We start from the raw sequence: 15254 nt of genomic DNA, 5'->3' as shown, positions 1-15254 counted from the left end.
TGCTACAGTAAGTAGTAGGAAATGAGTACAAGCCAATTAAAGAGTTTTTAATCCTCACACATGAGCATCGTTAGTAGAGATGTCATGTTCAGACACAGGATTGAGTTTGTTTGTTCCATTTATACTGTACATCTGTTCTGTCCCCCCCTTTTTTTCCTGTTCCGTTTCATCTGTTCTATGCTATTTTTGTTGTCCGGCACAGAATAAGCCGGCACACGCCCACTCAAAAGACATCAGCTGTTGGGCTAATGGTTAGCAGCGCAGCACGGTGGCAGATGTTGGAGTTGGACCAGGCTCATGCTCCACTCCCAAATGAAAGGGCACCCAGGCGAAGGGCCCCGAGTGAACCTAAGCAGGTTTGGCAGTTTGCACGGGGCGGCCGTTGGGATCCCTGTTCCCTGGCCCCTGCGCATAATTGGAGGGAGTGCACCGGATGTCTCCGCTCATATCAAAGAGACAAAGGCTGCCCTCGTGGCGCAGTGGGCATGTTCCTCGCCGTAATGAGACAACCGTCACTCCATTAGCCCTTGGGAGCTGGCCCTGGTCATCGGTCTGAGTGAATGGCTAATGACTTAATACCCAGCAGATAGAACGGCGGATTCACAATGCACAGCGGCCTCCTCAGGCCTGGCTAAGCAACCTAGAGAGAGAGAGAGAGAGAGAGCAATCGAAGGGGCTTTGTGAGAGCAGGGAACTACAGGCGTGCTGCAGTGAAACGACAAGGTGGGGAGGGGGTGGCTTAAGAAGCACGAAGTGCAATTTGGGAAGGTGGGGTCTGCACATTGGAGGTCACTCTGTAAGACATTAGAGATTAGATTACGGCAAACCTATTTTGAGGCCCTCTGGTTGAAGACACAGCTGTGCGCTATCAGTAAAGAAGGCTGACATTGTCCTGCCAATACTCACAGGTATAAAGGGCGAGGGCGGGGGTGGGGTTGAGGTCAGGCCATAATTGGAAAGGAACATTAGTCAGTCTGTGTCCTTAGGACTGGACACATACAGGACTGGACCAGATCAGTAGCAGAGGATAGATGTGGGAGGCACAGTAATGCCAGATGTTTGCTTCGCAGCTGTGGCTTGTGGGAGATGTAGTGAAAGGGGAGCCTTGCAAGGGAGCTTACAAGCCTCCAAGGAGATAATCCATATTCCATCTGCATTGGTGGTAACACACACAGACACACACAGACACACACACAGACACACACACACACACACACACACACACACATACACTCACACAGATACTGTATACTCACAGACACACACACATACACACAGCCTAGCCTCAGCTACCTGCAGACAGCCACAACAGAGCCAGAGACATGAATAGAGCATAATTTGAGGAGCTCAATGGAAAAAGCGTTCGGTCTCAATCAGCCCGACGGCCGCCTGCGGAACTCCTCCTGGAGCGCCGCGACGGCTCTATTAGACGTTTTCACATTCCGCCGTGCGCCACCGTCCCCGTGTACCCGCACCCATGCCCATCGGCCCCTTACCAGTGCCACGGCTGTTGAGTTCACTACAGCCTTCTGCCGTTGTTTGCTGCAGCGTTTTGCCCTGGTGCGGAGACCCTTCTATGTCTAATTGATATGGCCAGTGTTTGTGCTGTGCGGATCATGCAGCTTGTATGGAGCCAGGGCCTGCGGCGCATTTCTGTGTAAGACCGTGCCTAGTGCTCTGCTGCAGAGATTGCCACTCTGTAAGCAGTTGGTGTCAGACTTCAAATGGGAGTGTTGCCTTGAGAGTGGCATGCTGGTATTCCTACACACATATTTGTGCGTGTATGTTGATGTACGTACACACATACACACACACACACACACATACACACACACACAAACACATTCACTAGCACATTCTCTGTGATCTTACGTAATGAGTGTCATACTGTGCCTTGTATATGGATGGGTGTGTGTGTATGTGTGCGCACCCCGCTGGTTTCTTTACTAAGCAGCTCCCTTTGTTTGGTGCAATTTATCTATGATTAAAAATCTAAACAGCCAATTAAGAAGCAATATCCCCTAAATCAAAATCCAATCTGCCTTTCATCAGTGTCACCCTGCCCTGCCGCTCCTGCTGAAAGCTGACTGCACCCCCCACCCCCTCTGGTTCTCCTGCCTGAGCATGTAGGGCTCAACTAGCCTTTTGCATTATAATTATAATTATATAGATTCCATGGGGAAAATTGGGTTTGGATGTTGTTTTGCTTGTTCAGTGTAAATGAAATGATGGCTGTTCACAAATGTGTAGAGATGTGGTGACCGATAGGGCAGCGGGCAGAGCACTATGCTGGACCGGGGGGGGTGGCCAAAGGTAGAAAACAGCCGTGAGAACAGACCGTGTGGAATAACAGATCGAGCCTCAACAAAACATATTTCCAGAAGGCTCCTGGTGCAAAGTGCGCACACCCACAGCAGCCTGGGCTTTTTTGCATGAGTGTCGTAAGCACTCCGACAGAGTGCTCTTCTTCCCACACCATCTGCGCGGATTGTCGGGATTTGCGCTGGATCACCGTGTCTGGACTTCATTTTGGGGAGCTGCGCTCCGCTCCCCGCTCCACTCATCTTTTTTTTTCTTTCTCTCAGTCTCTTCTTTCTTGTTTTTCTCTGCTGCCGTGTGAAAGTCTGGGACGCACAGATGGAAGGGTTGAAGTTCTCCGCATCCATTCCACACACACACACACACACACACACACTCACATGTGATGTATGGCAGAGAGCACGGGCCAAGCTGTGTGAACCCATGGATGAACATGGGACTGCATGCTGCCTTTATAGGCAACTTTATGAAGCAGTGGACTCTGTAGTGTGCTCATAAAAACACCCTCCGCGTGTCCTACACTGGAATCAGACACACTGTCTGGCATTGTGAAAACCTCATGCATGGTAGAGAACGGTATTTATAGATGCTGTTACTTACGCACTTATTTATTTATTTATTTATTTTTAACTGGGTAGAAGCAGACAATTTCAAATAGATTTATCCAGCACAGTAGGCTATTATGAGGTTATGATTTTCATTATTTCACTCACTCTTCACTCACTCACTCACTCACTCACTCACTCACTCACTCTCTTTCCCTCTCTCTCTCCCTCTCTCCCTCTCTCCCTCCCATCTCTCTTCCTTTTATCATTCTGTCCATTTTACGGCTGGCCATAAAGCGCTGATGTTTCCGTGGTCGCTGTTCTGCAGCCACATCTCGGCCAAGTGGGGTCCTGTGTGGCCGGCGCTGCCTCGCGCTTTATATCACTAACGTGTGCACATAAACTCCCCTCATCGTTTAATCCGCTTTAACAGGGTGTGCATTTGAGAAGTAACACACACACACATGCGCACACACTCACACAGTGACTGCGATGGCGTGGTTATGGTTCTGCTGACATTTTGGCCTCTCTGTAAGTGAGCTGGTTCCTCAGGGGACTTTAAATGCATACTGAACATGGAGAGCCCCTGGGGAGGTTTGGGCTGCTTGCTATCCCCCTCCGTTTGTAGTGGCTGGCTGGTGTCGCCTTTCCGCAGCCTCTTTCGTGCCGAAGGACCCCGGGATATGTAAGGGATAATGTACTGTATGGAACGCCGGTCATTATCAGGAAAATAAGTCACGAAAGGGCGAACCGGACCCCAACGTGATAGCAGAGAGGTCTTGCTTCGCCCTGAAAGGACTTATTTTCTCGATAATGACCGGCGTTCCATACATTATCCCCCTTATTATACGGCTATTTGCCCAAACGAAAAAATAAACGCGGAGTGATATGAAAGACATAAATCAGAAGCAAAAAACCTGTTGCCATTGACAGCGGTAATTACATGAATTTATTACACGGCTCCTCATAATGCTGCAGAATGCTCCATTCATTTGAATGGGCCTTCCCAACGTTTTGTGCTTCTTATTTATGTCTTTCATATCACTCCGCAAGTAGTCCGGTCACTTCTTGCAATGGAACTTCATTCAAAAGTGAAAGCAGACGGTTGATCAGCTGTGTTCTAAAGAATGTTTGATAAGCCCCTGCTGGGACTTATTTTCCGATAATGACCGACGTTCTATACATTATCCCTTACTTATTTTACCGTAGAACGTTGGGAAATCCCATTCAAGACAATGGAGCATTCTACTAGCATTGTGAAGAGCTGTATATAATAAGATATGAGATATGATATGCCCCCTCGGCAGCTGAGAGTGGGATGGAGGGAGAAGGTTGGATACCGAGGTTGTGTCAGCAGACATGCATATACAGTATGTCGAACACACACACACACACACACACACAACAAACACACATAAAGAATGTTTATTCTTTGTCTCTCCACTGCACTGAGATGGGGGGGGGGGGGGGGGGGGGGGGGTTCACGGAAAAACAACACCAAAAATATGAGTTAGTCAGCATGCTATTTATCAGTGGTGACTGTTATGATGTCTGTAAGGACCTTTGGAGGTTAGATGGCTGGTTAAGGACCAGAACTCCTTACTGTTGTTTTAATATGATGTACAGTCTGTTAGTCCATTAGCACCACATTATCGCCCTAGAGTCAGAGCCCTTGAGCTGTCTTACATATACCACCACTTGCTCACACTCCCTGTCTGTTTGTCTGTGTCTCTCACGCACACGCACACACACACACACACACACACACACACACACACACAAGCTGGCTCTCTGCAGGGCTCCACGTGGTCCTGTGCAGGCTGTCCTCTCTTAGACCTCACATGAACGGAGTCGCTGGCAGAGGCTTCTCACCACTCACTCACTCACACTCCCCTGAGAGAGCCCTACTGACACACTGCCAAACACACACACACACACAAAACAGTACACTCCTCAAAATGGCTCAGAAACACACACACACACACACACACACACACACACACACACACACGCACAATGGGCTAGAAAGAGAGACACACAGAGTTCAAAAACACACCTGCTGAAGAGCAAGAGTTCCACTCGCACACCCCTGCATAACGGCCAGACACACACCCAGTTGCATACACACACTGACACAACAAGCCAGAGTTACACACACAGATACAATCACACATACACATCTCTACACAGATAAATAATCATCCCTTTTGTTCCACATGCTAGTGTACAAATTACCTTACAAACATTCGCACACACTCATACATAAATATCATGTGTACATTTCATCATGCCTATTTTAGGATTGTATATATTTACTTACATATACAGCCACAACATACATACCCTCTCTCACAATCTTCTCTCTCACACACACACACACACACACACACACACACACACACACACACACACACACACACACACACCAACAGACAGACACTCCACGTATGCATAGAGTCCCTCCCCCTTTCACATTGCTGCTAATTACAATCTCTCCAGTGGGTAAATTTTTTTTCTTCTTCTTCCCCTCTGCACCCCTAAAGCAAACAAATAACCCTGCAGGAGCCCCCCCACCCCTCACCCCCTAAAGCAAACAAATAACCCTGCTATGAGCCCCCCCCCACCCCACCCCCTCTACCCCCCCCCAAGCAGACCCCTCCTCTATTGTTTATTGAAATGACCTGATGTGAGCAGATTCTTCTGCTGTGGTCTGCTGTCTCTCTCTATTTCTGTCTCTCTCTCTCTCTCTATTTCTGTCTCTCTCTCTCTCTCTCTCCTCCCATGTCTCTCTCTCTCTCTCTCTCCTCTGGGCCCTCCCTGAGCAGGACCGAGGGCCCCCCCCGGCTCTTCTTATTTTTCCTCCTCCATGTTGGTTCCGGACTGCCCGAGCCCAAAAGCCCTGCCACTGCATACCAGAGTGATGGCTCTCCATGCACATCACATCAGTGCAGAGAGCGAGCGAGTGAGAGTAGCGAGTGCCGTGGCTGTGGCCCTGGCTCCGTAGCCCTGCAGTGCAGTGCTGGGGAATGTGAGGGGTGGCGGGGTTGGGGGACGGGGGTGAGTGGGAGTGTGTGAATGCCGTGATGCACTGCATAATTAGTTCCATATGCTGGGAACGACTGTTTCAAAAATATTTTTCAGCTCATTAACTTGGGGGTGGTGGTGTGTGTGTGTGTGTGTCTGGGGGGGGGGGGTTGTGGAAGTTGCCATGACCATGACTAAACATGTTCTGATGGTGTTGTTTAAAGACTGTGGCACACCGTGAAACCTACCGTGTTTGTGGTCACGAAAATGAAAGCGTAAGCAGCTTTTCAGGGCTTAGGGGGGGGGGGGTTATTTCTTTTTTTTTTTAGCATTCAGATTGCGGGGCAACCACCTTGAACATGATGTGTTAGATGCTAATCTGCTTGTTTGCTCTCAGTGTCTTTCCAACACCACGGCTGGCCTTGTGTTCAGTCAACCGTTGGATCCATCCACCTCCCCCTTTCTGTCTGTCATTCTCTCTCCCTGCTGGCCAGAATGTGGGCCTCTAAAAACAAAGGAACAAAAGGGGGTGGTCAGGGATGGCATCGGAGAGAGGCTTCTTGGAGTCCCTATGAGAGAGACAGAGAGAGATGAGAGGGACAGGGAAAGAGAGAGAGATGTAGAGAGAGGTGGAGAGAGAGAGCGAGAGATGTAGAGAGAGAGGTGGAGAGAGTATAGAGGGAGGTGGGCGAGAGAGAGAGAGAGAGAGAGAGAGAGAGAGAGAGAGAGAGAGTGGTGGTGTATGCAGGAGCAGAGATGGGCGCTGGTGAAATGAGCTCGCCATGCATGAAGGAGATGAGAGAGCTCAGATTTGGCTGGTGATCACACAGCGGGCCTGGGGAGATTAGACATCCCATAATGCTTTGTTGCTTTGTCCGAGAAGGTTTTTTTTTTTTGTTGGTCTTTTAACTTTACTTCAATCTCTTCCCCTTTATCCCCTCTGCATTTCTGCCCATTGGCCCATGCTTGCTTTGCCGCTCATGGCTTTGGGTCTGGCTTCTAGAAGCAGCTGTCCCTGGTGCTGTGGGCTGTCACGTGATGCCCCCCTGAGTAGCCAGATCGTACCACCACCACCACCTTGGCCTGCCTGCTTGTCCTGTCTTACACATTTGGACTGAGTGGGCGGCAGCCAGGAGCCAGGGGCCACGGTCCAGCTGAAATCGAGCCCCCCCTCTTGGCCCAGAGTTAGGATATGGTGTCCGGCAGAGTCTGTCTGGCCGGGAGAAGTGTGTCGCACTGGGCCACTGCCCGCACATTTTGTGAGGCTCCTCTGGTTTCACTTCCTCCTGGTGACTTCCTCCCACAGCATAGACCTCCCATAGAACCCCATCCCACTCTTCTCTGCAATTAAAGTTGGCTTACTCCACAATCCCTCCCCCTCTCGGAGAATTTACTTGTTTGTTTCTTTGTTTGTTTGTTTGTTTTTTATTTATTTATTTATTTATTTGTTTGTTCCTCTATCGACTCTACATTCCCCCTGTCCGCATGACTCGCCCCAAATTGATGGATGCCACGAGGGCAGCCGGTTGAACAGAAGGCATGATGGGAAATTGGGCGACCCAAGGTTACCCAAATGCTCTTTGCGGAGGGGATTAATTGTGTAAGAGCCCTGTAATGATTGCTGGCTCTGCTCCTGGCTCAAATCCTGTTAGAGCTCTGAGCAGAACACAGCGCCTGTCTTAGAGAAAGGGAGGGAGGGAGGTAGAGAGAGAGAGAGGAGAGAGAGAGAGATGAGGCACAAGCCCAGGTGATGGGGAGGAGATTGCGATTGGCATAAACTGGGAACGGTGACAAATCCTCCACAGATTTCCTCCTTCCACAAACCCGGTCTCTCCTGGAAGACGGTTTGGAAAGCCTCCCCTTCGACAGCTGCTCGGGCCCAGCGGTATCCCTCGCTGTAACTCTGAGACAGTGGTGAGCCGAGGTATTTACGAGATGTGCGCATCCAAAAAAGCAATCACTCACAGGCCTGTCGCGCTAGCGTGGACACTAATGCCAGCATTTGTCAAACTGTTATTTATTCTGCTTAATGTCCTCTCCCCTTTTCCCCCGTAAATATTTGTGTATTCACTTTCGTTGTTTCTCTTGTCGCACTGCATGCCATTCCACGTTGGGTTAAACCAGCCGTTGTTGACATATTTGTATTTACTGACTGAAGCGTATGTTGTCAACACTTTGTTTTGTGTGTGGTTAGTGTATGGATGGCTGCCAGTGTGTGGTGGGTTGCGTTGGAAGGCTTTGTGTTGACGCTGTGATGGGCTGTGTGATGGCGATGCCATTGTCTTATTGCCCGTGGGCAAGGGGGGGGGGACTTGCTGTGTGCAGCCGATGGTGTTTGTTTGCCGTGGGTGGCTTGCTGTTGCCTGCCTGTGTGTGTGTGTGTGTGTGTGTGTGTGTGTGTCTGTGTGTCAGTGTGTGTGCATATGTGTGCATCTGTGTGTGTGTGGTTCTGCTCCAGTTTTCAGGACATCAAACAAGCTTTAGAAGCTGAGGGCTGCTGTAGCAGCCACAGCAGACACAGAGGCCACAGCAGCCTCTCGCTCCTCCGTTTCCTCCTGGTCCACAAGCCGCTCTCTTTCCCGTGCCGCGCGAGCGGCGGGGGCCCTGTTTGAACCGCGCCGAGAGGAGACGAGACGGTGGGGCCTTGTCTACATATTAGCCTCTGCTTCTCTCCTCACTCACCTCATTTTTTCCTCTTGTTTTCCGCCGCAAAAAATGTGTGAAATGAACTCGCTGCGTCTGCACTCAGTGCACATTATGAAATTGCCTTCTTCATAATGCACCTCTGGGTGGGATTCGTGATGGAGTGCAAGAAAAAAAAAATAGTGTAATATTGGGCATGTTTATTTATTTATCTGCTTATTGACTTATTTAGTGTTATGAATAATTCCAAACACAACAACACCCAGAAGTGGTAGTTGGTTCTCACCCCCGACGTGCGAGGAAGTTCACAGGCACTCAAGAGAGGCCGTTAACTGGTGGCATTTTTCCTGAGTTGCCAAGGTTACCGTGCTGACGAGTGAATTCTTGGGACCGAACACTCAGATTTCACAGTACCATCTTAATGGAGCAGCGAGACGTCTGGCAGGCACTTATGAATCCTGTCAGCCAAAGCCTGAGGCCCCTGCACTGACAAACAGGGAGCAGGGGGCGAACAGTGAGAAAGAAAGAATACTCTGGAACACAGAGGCGCAGCCTGCAAATGGAATACGAGAGAGAAAAAAGAAACTTGTGAACTTCATGAGCACAAAAACCTGGGCTGTCTGCTGGAGTGAAGGTTTTTGAAAAGGGTGAGGAGAGGCCATATTGGTTATACACACACACACACACACACACACACACACACACACACACACACACACACACACACATGCATGTGACTACCCTCCCACACATGTTTACAGACACCCCCACTCATGCACTTGTGTTCCCTCACTCATGCGTATATATGTAGATCCACAGTTGTACAGTATACACGCACACATCTATTCCCTACTTGTTCACCAGTCCATCGTCTGTATGAAATATTAGCAGCTGAAAGCTCCATGTATAGGGAGGGAGAGGGCAGCCTGTGCACTATGTGGTGAGTGGGATCCTCCATATAGACTTGGAATTCAGCGGTGGTTGTAACCAGCCCGTGACCTGCCTTGTGGCTGTATCCTTCACTGTCAAACCGATGGAGAGATAACTTTTGTTTTTCTTCATGCCAAAAGACTGTTTTGCACTCTGAAAAAGTTTCTGTCGTCCAGTGTTAAAAACAAAAGCAATGTGGGCAGCTGAGTGGCAATCGTTTGACCTTCCGACAGTTTGGTAAGCACGCAACTATTTCACATTGTCTCGTGTACGGCAAAAGGTCTTTCGGAGTCACGCTTTGGCATTTTTGTTCCCCATGGCAACCCTGGACCTCGGCACAAATATGCGCATGAGTAAGTGTACCTTTTAGTGACTCCTCTGACCCATCAGGTTTGGGTGTGATGACCTCCATTTGGCCTCCAGCACCTTCTCCAGTTATTTGCCCTCTCAGAAACTCACTGGTCTGGAGTTCAAGGGTTACCTTTAACCCAAAGGCTCGCAACACATACAGTGCCTCCTTACAAACATCAATTGGAATGTTCAGTGAAGGAATGTTTTAGGCATGAGGGAAGAATGGTTTTATTTATTTATTTAGTTTGTGGTGTGTTTTTATGGATTACAGTATCAGTGATTGCAACACTGGGGATTGGGTTGATTAGATTTGCATTCTGATGGTTGAGTAATTGAAGCCAAATTAGAACTGCCGAGCCAGAAAATATGCGCTTACATAATGAACAATTTTCCAGTTGGACACCAAAGACAAGACACTAAAAGCAGTGGAGCTATGAACTCACTGGGCCTTGACTTGGGCATAAAAGTGTCCCTCCTCCCACCTGTCTTTAGATTCGAGGTGTGCGTTTCAATAATGTAGCCAGGTCCTCGCCTCCCCAGAGCTGACTGTATCCATTTATGTGTCATGTCTGAGGCCTGAGTGCCCTACTGAGAGGGTGAATGCTGAAGTGAAGCACTGTTGGTGTGAGTCAGCCGGACGGGGAGGCCACCCTTATTTGAAAGTCTCATTTTGGTGATGCCCCCAATGTCTCACAACCCTGCCAGGAATTAGAGCTTCTCTGGCTGCCAGCCACGGCAGGATTGTGTGAGTCGGGAGGGTTCTCCAGGGTGGCGTGAGATTCGAACTGACAGGCCCTGTGTTCGCATAGCAAAGGGATGAGTGTAGCGAACTCGCCAGGTCCTTGGATCAGATATGTCTGGCCATTCAAGCAGAGCACCTCCTGAATGTGCTTCCGTGAGAAAGGTTCCTTCCAAGTCTCTTAACGTGTTATTTTGAGCCCTGGAAAGCTAGGCCTCGGTGAGCAGTAGTAGATAGGCTTCTTCAATAACTTATTCTAACTTTTTAAAAGACACAGGCAGCACCTTTTTCTGTGTTAGTGGAGCCTGCTCAACTTTGGGGAAATTATGCCCAGAGTAGGGTGACTTCTCGACTGTGTCGTCATTAGCAGAGGGGCTGATAAATGGGCTGAATTTAAGATGTTTTCAGGCGTCACAGTAGGAGGTCTCTGCGTGCTGAACTCTTGCTAATGAAAAGGCTCTTTAGTCCCCTGAAAGAAGTTATTGGAAGGGTTACTTTTCAAAATGGGGTGAAAAAGTAACCTATTGTTGAATAATTATTTCTTCCTTCTGGAAAGATAGTCTGTAATTAACTAAAGGTGACTTCGTAAGATTGATAGTTTTTTTTCTCGTTCTTCAAAATGTCAGTTTAGTCAGTTTAGTGGTGAAGGCACTTTACCATCTCGTAGTTTTCCCAGTCATTAGTTTCAGTAATGGAAAGCTGACACATGGCACAGCAGAAAATTACTTAACACTTCCAATTAAAACTATAATTTAGCAAGCTTTGGCCAAAGTGGAAGAGCTGAAAAGTTTCATCCGACTTTGTGGCCTCCACGGAGTGTCCGGGTGTGGTCCACAACTGGCCCAGACGCTCCGAGAGAGGAAGAGCATGAAAGCGATTGCGAAACGAGTGATCAGCAAGACGGACAACAGATCAATCAGGCCTCACTGAGACTTTGAAGTCCCCAACTGGCTAATCGATGAGGAGGAGCCAGCTTGTTAGCGCACTCGAAGGCGGATGGAAGTGTGTGTGTGTGTGTGTTGTGTGTGGGTGAGTGTGTTTAGGGGAGTGTGTGTGTTTGTGTGTAGGGGAGTGTGCCGAGAACCCAGCCACATCCCTTCCTGGCATCGTCCTATCGCGTGCCAGTGGTGCCATAGCTTGTTTGTCATTGCAAACACTCCCTGGCACAAAATGTCACGACAGCACTGGACTTTGTACTATTTGTTTTCTGTCCGGTCTAATTGGCTTTGTTGCTGTTGTTGTTTATTATGCATATCCCAGAATGCTCGAACTTCCTTTTCCTTCTAATTAAAGAGGGGACTGGGGAGTAGGGTCAGGGGATGGGGGGGGGTTGGTCAGCACAGCAGTTGTATCGTCCGGCTGACTCTTTAGCCGGATGTTGTGTGTTGAGGATGACGGACGTCCGGCGGTCCCTCACCCTCAGTCACGCACACCAGGTCAGGTAGAAGCGCTGCCGGAGCTCAGGGAGCCGTTTAGTTTCCAGCCACCTTAGCCAGTACTCATAAATCACTGGCTGAATAATATATGAATGTGCTTCGGCTGGTGTGTTTGCCTCACCACGTCTGAACGTCGGCCTGCCCCTCCCTCCCTCCCTCTCTCCCTCCCTCTGCCTTTGCTCCAGGCCGCCTCACTGCCTTACGACTGCAGTTTCATATCCCACAGCACTGCTCCCAATCACCCTTAACCTCTCTCTCTCTCTCTCTCTCTCTCTCTCTCTCTCTCTCTCAGGGAGCAGAGCCCCAGTAACCAGACGTCTCTGGCCATGATGCAGGAGCCGCAGGAGATGGTGGAGGAGACGGTCACCATCGAGGAGGACCCGGGCACGCCCACCTCCCACGTGTCCGTGGTCACCTCCGAGGATGGAACCACACGCCGCACAGAGACCAAGGTACTCCCCCTCTCCCCTCCTCACCTCAACCCCATAATGGGGTGTTGTTATGGACACATGTTTCACATCTTAAGCAGACGATACGTCTCTGTAATCACGATCCTGGAATTTATCACAGGCCGCTGGTCCAACGATCCCACCAGGGGTTGTTATTGCATTATTTAATCAGGGACCATATCAGATAGTGAAATAGTAATGATATGCCCAAATCAAGCCCTCTGTTGATCAAAGATGATCTGATGCCCTCATAGACATGGATATTGGAGAAGGATGCAGGGGGAGTTAATAATGCCAATAAAAGTGTTAATCTGATTTTTAATGTCGTCCCAGCATCCCAGTGTAGGAGGCCGATATATTATGCATACTTTTCAGACAGCAGGAGGCCACTGATGAGAAGAAATATTAATATCTTCATTAGCAGTGCTCGGCAAGTCCTGAACTGTTTCTGTGTGAGGGGAAAAATTAGCGGGAGTCGAGAGTTGAGAGGCGCACGCGCGCTTGTGTGTTTGTTGTGGATTGCTGGATTAGCGGGTCGAGAATGGGCACTGTGTGGTGTGAATGGTGATGAGGGAGGTCACCTAGGATACGGTGCTGACTCAGGGGCTTCCTGAAAGTGAATTGTCACGGCGCGGGACGGGAATGCTCATCACTCACTCATTCACGCACTCACCGCTGATGACCGTGCAATTGTGAAAGGCCAAATAATTCTAGAAAGTTCCAGGGCCGACCACAGCTGAAATGTGAGCGTGCCAGTGAGGCTGAGTAGGTTCACTCCAATTGGTTCAACTGCAGGTCAGTTTTTTTAAGGCTGAAATATTTAGATTACACTAAAACACTACACTCTAAGGCTTTTTAGACTCTAAAACATTTGAATAATATCTGGAGAATGTCCTAAAGCCTTGCCAGAAGTTGAAATGAAGGGGATCTGTAAAAACTCAAGACCTAATTTACCGTTGCTTCATAAAGTTTTCAAAATTTTGGCACAATCATGAATTTCTATTCCAAATCCAATTATATTGGAAAGCCTGTGTTGGATTAAACTGTCTATCACCCTGTCCAATATGTGGTGTAATTTCCCAAAGAATTATACAATTGCATGTTATTTATGCACTTTGAGTTCAAATGCCTGAAGGTTAATGTACTGTAATAGGGACAGTTTTTTAAATTATTATGCATTTCCATCAATGGTTGTAGGTTGTCACCCACGGGTATCATACAATTTGTCCCTGTGTTAGTGTCAGTGTGTAGACCCTCTCTTGATTTCACGTTACCTTTTGTTTTATTGTGTCTTGGGTGGGGTGGGGCAAAAAAAAAAGGATTTTCCCGCTAACGCCAAGGTGAGTTTGAAGCCGTTTTGCCGTCACTCACCATCCAGGCTGTCCCCATCCAGCCCCCACCCGCGAGCAGCTCCACTCCACCCTGTGTGCACAGCTTCCCATGTCTCCAGTCTGTCACAACAGAGCCTCCACCCTCCACCCATCCCCACCCCTGCTGAGCGCCAGCCTGTGTCAACATGATTCAGCCAATCACCTTGCCCAGAGACCACTTGTGTCAGGGACGAATGGAAATTGCACCGGGTCAAGCTGAACAGAATCGAGGCTAGGCTAGGTTAAGCAAGGCCATACAATCGCCAGATACTTTCTTTTGAGGAGACACAGCACTCAAAACATATCCATAGAAATGCATGGGGTTAGCTTGTAACACCAATGTGGAAGTAGTCTCTACACATATCTCGCCCCTTCCTGTATGTCTTCCCACTTACTTGAAAAGGAAAATAGCTGCCCAAAGTGTGTTACAAGATGGCCGCAGAGTGGAGCGACTTGCCTTGACTTTTTCAATCACTCTCCAACAGAACTGAAGCCTCCATTGAAATTCTCTCCGTGTTCCCAGGACACCCAGGAACAGTGAATGCATGATCAGATCTGATTAGCATTTTTATTTGTTTGTGTTACCACTGTTCCCTGAACACACACCTTGCCCAGGCATAGTGAATGTACTTTCAGCCATGTTTAGCATCTTTATTTGTTGTGTGAAGCAATAGATGAAGAGTTGATCTGTTGATTGGTAGTCGCTTTCAATCAGCGAGAGTTTTTGAGAGGGAAAGAGAGAGATTAATCTCCATTCAATCCCTTATCATGGCGATGAGACGGGAGCACATCTCGGCTAACATGCAACTGGCTAAAGGGCAGACAAAGCACATGTTTCACAGATTTGTCCACAAGGTGTAATCTCCTATGTAGAATGTATATGGATTGATGGCCTCCTGTATGAAAACCACATAGCAACCCCTATAACCAGCAGCTGCCTGCACATCATTGGAGAACACCATTTTAAGCCCATGAAGTGACCCTTGAAAAAAGTTGGAGGCCCATGGTGATGTTGAGAATTTATTTTTTTATTTGAAAAATCCTGAAATAATGGGTAATGCAGATTTGCCTCGTTTGGATAAAATCATCTACTAAATGAATAAATGGTAAAAGTTTTGGGAATTCCGAGAGGCTTCTGAGAGGATTGCACCGGGATGGTATCTTGACGGCAAAGCGGAAGACTAGCAGTTGGGGCCTAGTCCATTGCAACCAACCAGCAAGCAACAAGACACACGGATGTTTTTCCCCCTTGTGTGTGTCTGTTTAGATGCACTCATTACGTGTCACAGCTGAAGGAAACGGCAGTAAATGGAGCTGGCAGATAGGTGTATTTGGAACGGCCGCTGCTAAGCAGCAATCTAAATGCTAAACGGCCAAATGAATCACACGAGTCAGGTGCAGGTCCTTGTGCATGTGCCGGCCGGGGTAAGTGGAGGCTTCGTGTCCAT

At 48.5% G+C, this 15254-nt stretch overlaps 1 protein-coding gene across 13 annotated transcripts in view; it reads left to right on the top strand.

Moving 5' to 3' along the window:
* The window catches only part of arvcfb (ARVCF delta catenin family member b), a 176406-nt gene that overhangs the window by 100923 nt on the left and 60229 nt on the right, over nucleotides 1-15254 (top strand). For 11 of the 13 annotated variants that reach the window (XM_048242923.1, XM_048242920.1, XM_048242919.1 and 8 more), the window contains 2 exons: nucleotides 12281-12439; nucleotides 13756-13776. In XM_048242923.1, the coding sequence (XP_048098880.1) occupies nucleotides 12314-12439; nucleotides 13756-13776 (147 nt within the window). In that variant the 5' untranslated portion in view covers nucleotides 12281-12313. The remainder of the gene's footprint in view (nucleotides 1-12280; nucleotides 12440-13755; nucleotides 13777-15254) is intronic. The other 2 variants (XM_048242924.1, XM_048242915.1) reach the window with 1 other exon arrangement.

Source organism: Alosa alosa, chromosome 5, assembly GCF_017589495.1.
Source record: "Alosa alosa isolate M-15738 ecotype Scorff River chromosome 5, AALO_Geno_1.1, whole genome shotgun sequence".
Taxonomy (NCBI): domain Eukaryota; kingdom Metazoa; phylum Chordata; class Actinopteri; order Clupeiformes; family Clupeidae; genus Alosa; species Alosa alosa.
This window is presented reverse-complemented; position numbering and strand designations above follow the sequence as displayed.